At 42.7% G+C, this 10,901-nt stretch overlaps 1 protein-coding gene across 1 annotated transcript in view; it reads left to right on the forward strand.

Moving 5' to 3' along the window:
- Window positions 1–10,901, forward strand: part of LOC122696532 (transmembrane protease serine 11E-like) — a 120,831-nt gene that overhangs the window by 9,421 nt on the left and 100,509 nt on the right. Inside the window, exon 2 of the mRNA XM_043906623.1 lies at window positions 1,932–1,989. Coding sequence (XP_043762558.1) covers window positions 1,981–1,989 — 9 coding nt within the window. The 5' untranslated portion in view covers window positions 1,932–1,980. The remainder of the gene's footprint in view (window positions 1–1,931; window positions 1,990–10,901) is intronic.

The following is a 10,901-nucleotide window of genomic DNA, read 5'->3' on the forward strand; positions in this document are numbered from 1 at the left end:
AAGAAACTATGAAATTTACAAAAGAATACCTTTCAAGGAGACTAAATGCACATACTCAAAAAGCAAAACTGTATTTATTTTTAAGGATACATGTGTATCTAAATAAACATGGAAAAGCATATATTTTAATATTACATACAAGGATGGAAGAGAGATGAGGATAGTATATGAATGGAAAAATAGTGAAACAAAAGTAGGAAAAATAAGAGACACTTGCTGATAATGTAAAATGAAGTAGGAGAGGATGATTAATCCAATTTTGTGCACTTGATCATCAAAAAGGGATAATACATTGTAGAAGCTGGGGTGTGGGGTCTGGGGTAATTTGAGAGCATAGGAAAACCAGTGCTATCTGAGCATGAGCATGTTGAATTCTCAGGCTTCTGAAGACCCCTTCTCATATTCTTCCTGGGATAAGTGGAGGATAATAAGTATCACAGTAGCTATATTTTAATTCTGTTTTAGTTTAGCAAATGATAACAAGATAAGCCATAAAGCTCTGACCCATCTATATAAATCAGGAAACAAATGTAAAAAAATACTTTTAAAAAGAACATGATGTATCATGTTCATCGAAAACTTCACATTTCGATGTGACAAACATGATGATTTTTTCATAGTGGGAATTCTTTTGCAATTATCTTGTTAATTGGTATAATGTGGGCCTTAAATTGCATTCATGGATTTTAATATGTTATCATTAGAAATTACTTCAATTGAAGCTTTCATTTTATCTTTCTTTAACTATCATTCATGACCTTGAATGAGGATTATCTTTGGAACTCAGTGCCTCTCAAAATTTTTTGTCTTGGGATTTACCCTCTCCTCTACATTCTTTTCGGAGAAGGCAATGGCACTCCACTCCAGTACTCTTGCCTGGAAAACCCCATGGACGGAGGAGCCTGGTAGGCTGCAGTCCATGGGGTCGGGAAGAGTCCGACACCACTGAGAGACTTCACTTTCACTTTTCACTTTCCTTCATTGGAGAAGGAAATGGCAACCCACCCCAGTGTTCTTGCCTGGAGAATCCCAGGGACGGGGGAGCCCGGTGGGCTGCCGTCTATGGGGTCGCACAGATTCGGACACGACCGCAGCGACTTAGCAGCAGCAGCAGCAGCTACATTCTTTTGTCTTGGTTCCTGTGAAAAATCACAAGAGGAAAAGATTGCAGTGGAGTCTATAGCACAGCCTATTAGAGAAAATAAATGAAATAAAATTTTCTTAACTGTTGCTTGTGAATATTAAGAGGGTATTATGCTTCCCTGTAGAACATCTAATTCTATTCGGTGTGTTTTAACATCACTGATTGCTTCTTAGTTGATGGTGTAATGAAAGTTTGTCATGTGGAAAACTGCCAACTTTACATCTCAGAGAATCTGAAGAATGTCTTCGGCTGCTGATTAAAATGCTTCAAAAAGTTTTAAAAGAGGAGTGTGTGGGGTTTTTTTGTGTGTGTGGTGAGGAATGATAGACATGACTATTTGAGAAAGAAAAAGCTATTATATTATGCAGAGTTGACGATTACAATTCAGCTGTCATCTTTTTTTTTTTTTTTCATCTTCAAACTAGTGAAAGGTAAGTTACTTATTTCTTTGACTAGATGAATTGAGAAGGAATAGGTTCAGAAAGATTACCTAGAATAATGGATAATTATGGTAAATTGATTTATATTCACTCTATAAATGAACGTGATGTGCTTTCCTTTTTATTTTCATCATAATTATGCTTATTTTCTCTGGTTATTTCAAGTGAATGTCTAGATACACTGTATTTCAAAATGATTCTGCAGTTGCAAAAATGACTGAAGACAGATGAACAAGCTAACCCTTGGTGTCTGATTGTGTTTGAACTATAAGGTCTTACTTATTTTTCTCAGCATTCACCTTCCCGTTGCTGATTATCATTCCTCATGATTTTGTTCCCCACAAAAGCAGCATTTGTGAGACTTGGCACCTTCACTCCTGATTTTGATCCCTCCCTATGAGACAGGTAAGTTACAAACTCCCTGGTTTGTAAAAATAAGAAGTGTAACTAGGAATGCCCTATAGGATTTGCTTTCAAAATGAAATGGAGCAAGACTCTATGGTCCTCATCCCCCATGTCCTCTACCTGCCTTTTGTCTGTGGAAAAACTTTAGCCAAAGAATAAGTTTAGTCAGAGAAGTGAGAACATGCAGAAACAAAGGAGAAAACACTCAAAGGAGACCAAATAATAAAAGTTGAGTCATTAAGCATAGTCAAGGACTTTTAGTGCCTTCTCAAGGTCTATAGGTAATATTCTGAGCCATATCCTGTGAGCTGTCTTATGGAGATTGAAGCCCCTACGAGATGGAGGGGTTGACTCCATGATGTCCAGACTGTAGTCATGTCATTAGCCACTACAATTCTAAGAACTGGCCTCAAGAACTGGAAACAAACTGACCTTGGAACTGAAGATTAACTGTACTTAAACAATCAAGATGATGCTAGTCAGACCACCAAAGACCAATTTCAAGATAACTGTCAGAGCTGACTGTGCTGTTTCTGCACGTAGGCCCCTCCCTCAGCCTCTAGCTCACAACTGTCAGTGGAGGGAGTTGGTCTTTGAACAGGAATCTGCCCTCCCTTGAGATTGCTGGCATCCACAGTAAAGCAAACCTTCCTTTCCACCAGCCTGGCCTCTTTAATGGCTTTTGAGTACTGAGCACCCAGACCCCACTTTCACTTACAATATAACTTGTGAAATATGAAACAAAACAGAGTCACCTACGTCAGGGGGTTTTAAAATGGAGTTGGAAGGCCATAAAAGAGGTGGACTTTATACATGTCCCATTGAATGGAGCCATGGAATTCTGAACTGGGCCAATCCACAAATATTGCAAGAACTCTGCAAGAATACCTACAACTTGTCACAATAATAAACTTTTCCTTCTTCCTAGTGGTAAAGAAACTGCCTGCCAAAGCAGGTTAGCTATAAGAGACTTAGGTTCAATCTCTGGGTCAGGAAGATCCCCTGGAGGAGGGCATTACAATCTCCTCCAGTAATCTTGCATGGAGAATCCCATGGACAGAGGATCCTGGCAAGCTACATTCCACAGGGTCGCACAGAGTCAGACGTGACTGAAGTGATTTTGCATGCACATAAGGATAGCCTTAGCACTCAATCATGACTAGTTGCTATCTCTAACTCCAATTAAAATTCTTTGTAATGCAAGTCTCCCTTCTTTGCCTTTAAAAGCTCCTGACTTTTGCTCCCTAGTGGATGCTATTTGGATTGAATCTGTGTATCTGTGTATCTGTATGCCCAGAATTGCAATCCTTTGATCCCAAACAAACATTTTTTGCTTGATTATTGTTTCCTAGGTTTGCAGACTGGTAACTGGGATGTGGACTGAAGTCATTTGTGCCACTTCCAGACCTGGTGCCTTAAATGTCTCTTCAAAAAATTTTATGCACTCTCTTCATTTCCCCAAGACTGTAAGCAAAGAATTCTGAGAGTGGAACTTCCTTAAATCAACATTTGGAAGAGAGCTGTGAGACCAACTGTGGACTGTGGCTCCATCAAATCACTAAGATTTTGAGATGGCAAAGACAGTAGTTGTCACATTCAAAGATACAATCCAGAAGAAATTATATAAGCACAAATCTGAATTTAATCTGTTGGAATGTTAGAAAAGAAAGAGTATCTTATTAAAGAAAATTATTGGATTCCTTGGAATATTGCACAGCATACAATTGTCATGGAAATGTAATTGTAACTGAGCAGGACTCTGGTGCTTTCCCGGGACAGGCCCTCCTCCATATTCTCTGCTTTAGTTCCTCTCCGAAGTGCTTGGATAATAGTATTGATGCACATTTCCTGAAATGTTCTGCAGATGAAAAAAGCCTCATTCTCTCCAACACATGAAAGATGTTAACTACTTGACAAGCATGAATGCATAGCTCTAGGTCTCCTGGAACCTAAAGACTGATAATGTTCACCTTGTGTGACACCACCCTGCTACCTCACATCAGCCAGAGAACTTGATCAAGCTGATCATGAATCTTGTGACTCAACAACAGGGAAGCCTCTTTGTTGTTTTTCAGTGGTTAAGTCATGTCCAACTCTTCATGAGCCCATGGACTGCAGCACACTAGATTCCTCTGTCCTCTACTATCTCATGGAGTTTGCTCAAATTCATCTCCACTGAGTTGGTGATGCTATCTAACCATATCATTCTCTGCCACCCCCTTATCCTTTTGCCTTCAATCTTTCCCAGCATCAGGGTCTTTTCCAGTGAGTTATCTCTTCATATCAGGTGGCCAAAACTTCAGCTTCAGCAACAATCCTTCCAATGAATAGTCAGGGTTGATTTCCTTTAGAATTGATTGATTTGATCTCCTTGCTGCCCAAGAGACTCTCAAGAGTCTTCTCCAGCACCACAGTTTGAAAGCATCAATTCTTGGGCATTCATCTCTCTTTATGGTCCAACTGTCACATTCGTACATGACTACTGGGAAAACCACAGCTTTGACTATATGGGCCACACTCCACCTCCCTCACTTGGCTTTTAGAAGTGTTTTGCCAAAAGTTTTGGGGGAGCTCAAGGCTTTTTAGTGTATGAGCTACCTTATCGCCTTGCATGACCTTGCAAGGAACATTTCTCTGCTCCAAACTCCACCGTTTCAGTTTGTGTGGCCTCACTGTGCTTCAGGCATGCAACCTTGCATCAGCAATTTGGTTCAGCAGTCTGAAAGCTCTCAGAAATTTTTCTTTTTCTAAAAAAATTTTTATTTATTTGGCTGTGTTGGGTAGTGGCAGCATGCGGGATCTTCGTTGTGTCATGTGGGACCTTTTGTTACAGAGTACAGACTCTCTAGTTCTGGTGCTCGGGCTTAGCAGTTGTGGCACACAGGCTCTGGAGCTCAAGGGCTCAGCTTAGTTGCTCCGGTGTGAGATCTTCATTCCCTGATCAGGGATCAAACCCCTGTCCCTTGCATTGGAAGGCAGATTCTTAAGCACTGAACCACCAGGGAAGTCCCTCAGAACGCTTTTTAAAAAAAAAAATTTTATGGAGGCTTCATTGCAGAGGCTTGAATGATTAAATCACTGGCCTTTGATAGTTGAACTCAATCTCCCACCTCTCAGTCCTCTCTGGAGGTAGGGAGGTGGAATTCAAAGATCCAACCTTCTAATCACTTGGCTGGTTCCCCTGGCAACCAAACCCCACCCTTAGGTGATCTAGGAACTTCCCAATAGTCACTCAACCTGGGTTCGATTCCTGAGTGGGGAAGATCCTCTGGAGAAAGGAATGGTATTCTTGTCTGGCAAATCCTATGAACAGAGGAGCCTGGTGGCCTACTGTCCACGGGGTTACAAAGAGCTGGACCCGACTGAGCGACTAACACTTTCACTTTGGCTTCCCAAGTGGCACCAGGGGTAAAGAATCCGCCTGCCAATGCAGGAGATGCAAGCAGTCCTCGGAAGGGGAAGACCACCTGGAGAAGGAGATAACAACTCACGCCACTATTCTTGCCTGGAAAATCCCATGGACAGAGGTGCCTTGTGGGCTACAGTCCATGGGGTCACAAAGAATCAGATATGACTGAGCTACTGAGCACATGGAACATAACAAATTCCACTTTTATGGCTCCAGTCACTTAGGAAATTCCTGGAGTTTTAAAAGCTCTGTACCAGAAATGAGAATGAAGACTGTCAGGTGAGTGTATTCTCCTTGTCTCTGTCTCATCACAACAAAAATTTGGAGTGACCGACATTAAAGCCCTTGGCGTGTCACAGCTCTCAGGTCTTGGAAAGACGGTATTATAGCTCTCAGGTCTCAAAGGGACCATGTTATAGCTCTTAGATAAATCAGTGTTACAGCTCCATGTTACAGCTCTATTGTATTTAGATAATAGCAGGAAAATCCATCCTCGAGGCGTGAGGGCGTGTGGACCCAAAGATGCTAAGAGAAGAGTGCCCCAGAGCGAGGGAGAAAGAGAGAGTCCTTTGGCTCCTCTTTTTATATGTTTCCCCCGCTGGGCCTGCCTTATGTAAATTGGGTTAGCCAGGGTTGTTGTTTGTTCTACCTGAGGTCCTCACTCCAGTCCTCAGACCTTCCTTTGTTCTATTTTTGTGGGCTTTTCTCTTCTTTATCTTTTAGTCACCGCCATTCTGGACTCCTTTTCCCTATTCTAACTACCTAGCAAAGACCAGATACATATTTCCTATTATAAATCTGAGAAATGGAATAGTCCTGCCATATCAGTAAACAAAGATGTCACAGCCCTCAGTGATTCTGGCCCTCCAGTTGTGAATGTCTGAGCCCTGAGGATGCCCAGGAAGGAGAACAATACTTGTGATGGAGCAGCTGTTAGGCTATAGCCACTCCCTACCCTGAGCCTAGAGAAATTCAGGATACTGGCCTCAGATAGCTGAGATGCATATGAAAGAAGTGATTTCAGTGAACCCCCACTCCTGCATCTTCCCATATATAGAAAAGTGCTAAATTCTTGAACTTGAGCTATCTGTTTTTTTTTATTTCACAAAAATACTTTTGATGTTCAGACTATCTGTGTCTTGTTGCAAACCTCTGTAAAACCTGACTCTCACCCTCTTCCACCCCACCTCCAACCCCTCCCCTGTCTCCTCAAAGCAGTTGTCTCAAGGCTACTTGACATGCTGCCTCCTGGGTTTAAGTCCTAAACATTTCTTCCAATAAATAAGACACAACTATCAACTTTTAGATTGTGACTTTTAAGTGGACAAATCATGATATCATAATTACATACAAAGTAAAGAGACTGTTATAATCCAGTGAGACAGTTAGCATTGTGGTTAAGAACATAGACATTTTCTTTCTTTCTTTCTTTTTTTGCTGTACTATGCAGCACATGGGATCTCAATTCCCCAACCAGAGATTGAACCTGTGCCCCTACAATGCAAATGTGGAGTCTTACTGCATCAGCAGAGAAGTCCCTAGAACATAGACTTTTAATCCAAATTACCTGGGTTCCAAACTGAAAGGTCGGGCATATTGAGACATGCCCCGGAAAAGTGCCCCGGAAAAGTGCCGCAAGGCAAATTCCGGAGGCTGGCTAAACTCCCGGAGACCGACCCCCTGCAGCCTGGTCCAATCATGTACCAACACAGAGCCCTTAGACACTGACCGCCGCTGTAGTCCGCGTTTTCTTCCTTATATGAAAAGACCTGGCTTGGACGCCGGCCCTGGCTATAAAACCCCTCCCCACCCCCTCATACCTCGCAGACTCCCTTTGTCTCCTCACTCGCCCGCCCCCGGGAGTTCTGCCCGAGAGCGACCGCTCAATATAGGCCTTCACCAACGGTCCTTAGAGGAGGCTTTTTTCCTCCCGCGGCGTTTTTCTAACACAAACCAGTTATTTCATTGACTGAGTACATGACATTTGAAGAGATATTTAATATTTATTTGCTTAGTAGGGATAATAACGGAACCTTCTTCATAGAGTGAAATTGAAGTTTTAGTGATTCAATATATCTAAAGAATCCAGAGCAAAATCCTGTACATAGTAAACACTGTATTATTAACTGTGATTGTAACAGAAGAATCTGTTATTAATCCTTATATGTGGAATCTAGAAAGATGGTACTGATGAACCTATTTGCAGGAGACACAGACATACAGGAAAGACTTGTGGGCACAGCAAACAGAAATAGTAGCATGGGAACATTTATATTACCATGTGTAAAATAGATAGCCAGTGGGAATTTGCTATATGACTCAGGGAGCTCAACCTGGTTCTCTGTGACAACCTAGAGGGGTGGAGTGGGGTGGGAGGGAGGTTCAAGAGAGAGGGGACATATGTATACCTATGGCTGATTGATGCCATGTGTGGCAGACAATACAACACAATATTGCAGAGCAATCAACCTTCAATTAAAAAAAAAAAAAAGAATGTTACTGAATCTCAGTTCGTGTGCCCAATGCACAGGGAGGTCAAACAAATGGAAGTGAGTTTGGAGCAAAGAAAGGTTTACTCTAGGGCCAAAAAAAGAAAAGAGGTGGCTCTAAGAAACTGAAGCTGAGTGGGACCCTGTGGGACTCTCCCAGGTATAAAAAACTTACTGTGTCATCTTTCCTCCCACTCCATTCCATTTCTTGGGCAGATTTCAAACATTTATGATTAGAGAAATGAAAGAATTCAGAAACAAAGGAAAAGCAGTCAAAAAACAATAGTGCAACAAGAAAGCAGAATCCTACTCCTCCCCCCACACCACCCCAAAGGAATATACATTGCAGTATACCTTTGAGTTCTTCTACAGGACCTATTGGAAAAGGGCATGGCAACCCACTCCAGTATTCTTCCTGGGAGAATCCATGGACTGAGGAGCCTGGCAGGTTACAGTCCATGGGGTCCCAAAGAGTTGGACAGGACTGAAGTGACTTAGCATGCACAGGAACGATGGCCCCCCACCCAGGTGGAGAATAGCAACTACATACTGAGACCCCAGACAGGTTGGAACCAGAAGGCTCAGGATTAAGATTCTCAGAGCTCTGCCCTGTTACCTCACCATCAACCAATCAGGAGAAAGTCACACGCCCTAGAGCCCCATACCCAAATTTTACCTATAAAAACTCTTCTCTGAAAATTACAGGAGAGTTCAGGTCTGTGAACCAAGCCACCCCCTTCTCCTTGTGTGGTGCTTTCTCTGCTGCAGACTCTGATGTTTGGGTTTATTTGGCCTCGGTGTGCACCAGGAATATGATGCATATGATGCCATACCGTTTCCGTTGGCAACAAAATGTGTCAATAGCATTAGCTTCAATGGTAGGAGAAAAAAAAAAAAATGTCTAAACTTTCAGTTGACTAGTTTGACTAAAAGATCAAACAACCTCTAAGAGCCCTTTTCCAGAGAAGAATGAAAGAATTCAGAACAAGATGGTGGGGGAGTAGGCGGATGTGGAGTACATCTCTCTCTCCACAGATGCATCAGAAATACACCTTCAGACACAGAAGTGCATGCAGAACACCAGCCGAGAGCGAACAGGAGTACCTGACCAGTGGGAAAGAATATATACAAAACTATAAAAAACTTGGTAGGGTGAAGGAACCAGGGGGAAAAACACGAGTGTTAGTAGGACTGCACCTGCGGGGGAACTGAAGCAGGGGTCCAATCCCCACATCGGAGCAATGCCTGAGTCAGAGGAGAAAAATTTAAGACTGAGAGTGAAACAGCTGATCCGTGGCAGCCTAAATGGAATGAAAATCAGACCGTCCTTACTGCAGCCATACATACCCCAGACAGGAATGCTGGTCCCCTAGAAGGCGCAGTGGCTGGGAGTTGGAGTTTAGGGATTGTGGAGCAATCCCAGGGCGAGCGCTGCTGTTTACTGTGGAGAGATGGATTGAGGGGATGTGAGGGAGGAGATCGTGGTGGGAAATGCTGGTGGAAGAAAAGCCAGGCAGCAATACTGCTGAGTCACATGTAGTAGGTGGAGCCATCACCATAGCCTCTCTCTCCCCACCCACCAGCAATGGCAGATGAATGATAGAGGCTGGATTATCAAATGCCTAACTCACTGAACTACAGAATAGGACCGCACCCAGGGTGCCCCTTTAAGTACCTGATGCACCAATCTACAGAGTAGGACCCCAGCCAGGGGGACCCCTCTATGTACCTGTGTGCGGAACAACAGAGAAGGTCCCCAGGCAAGGGAGCCCTCTAAGTGCCTGAATGGGCAGAGCTATGGAGAAAGACTGGCCAAAGAGGCCTTCTGATCGCCAGCTACACGAGGCTCGAAAAAAGACTCTGATAGGGCTATGACTGCAGCCACGGAGGCAGTCCGTGTCCCTGCACGCTTGGTGCTGCCAGGGTCCCTGCAAACCAAGCAGCTCTGCCACCTTCACGCTCAACTCTCTCTGGGCCAGTGTGCAACCCACATGTAGAGGTGGAAATAAAACCACAGTTGAAACCCAGGGGCAGTGTGGCTAAGGAAGAAGACCCAAAACCTTCCCACCAGCTGTACAAGCTGCAGATTAAATCCACAGGATCAACTAGGCAGACTGTGTCTATGGAATATATAAAAGGTCATAGAGAACTCCCATAAGAGAAAATGTGCTAGTTCTGATGGCTGTAGATGTTGAAGGCAAGGACACACAGGAGTAGGACCAGATTAGAATCTGAGCTTCCCCCACAGCAGTCCAGATATCAGCACAGTGTTAGAGGGCATTTTAGGGAGGTGAGGTGGACTGTGACTCCCAACTAGGAAAAGAACTCTGACAGCAATGATTCAAGAAAAACATTTCTTATTCTTATGTTTTGACTTGTTCTGTAGATTCTTTCGGACTTTTTTTCTCCCCCCCCCACCCCCCCCCCCGCTGTTGTAGTTGTTGATTTTATTGGCAGTATGAAGTTCAATTAAGCTTTTGAGCTGTTTTATTCCTCAGTCACATTTTTTATTGTTGTTATAAACCTCTGCCTCTACGTTGGGCTTTTGCAGCTCTGTGGAATTTTCCTTTTTTTCCTCTCTCACTCTCTTTTCTCTTTTTAAATTTTTTAAACCTATTATTATTTTCCCTACATTTATTCCTTTGTTTGCTTTTCCTACTGTTCTTGTCCCCTTGCAGTTAATTTTTAATGTATATAAATCTTCTTTATCTACCTCTATTTAATGTTGCATATCTAGTCTTTCTTTCTTTTCTTTCCTCTCAACATATTTGTTAGTTTTATTTTCATTGTTTTATTCCCCACTTGGTACCTTGCTTTAGTTTTGTTTTCCAGTTTGTGCTTTAGTTAGTTTTGTTCTGGTAGATATAAATTTTGATTTCCTTTGTTCACCGGGTCAATATATTGTACTTTATTTTTGTTGAGCTATTTTGATTTCGCTTATGGGTGTATGTGTGTATGTGTATAATCAGCCACAGTTTTTATTGTTGTTATAAACCTCTGCCTCTACATTGGGC

The sequence above is a fragment of the Cervus elaphus genome, chromosome 6, assembly GCF_910594005.1.
Source record: "Cervus elaphus chromosome 6, mCerEla1.1, whole genome shotgun sequence".
NCBI classification, from domain to species: domain Eukaryota; kingdom Metazoa; phylum Chordata; class Mammalia; order Artiodactyla; family Cervidae; genus Cervus; species Cervus elaphus.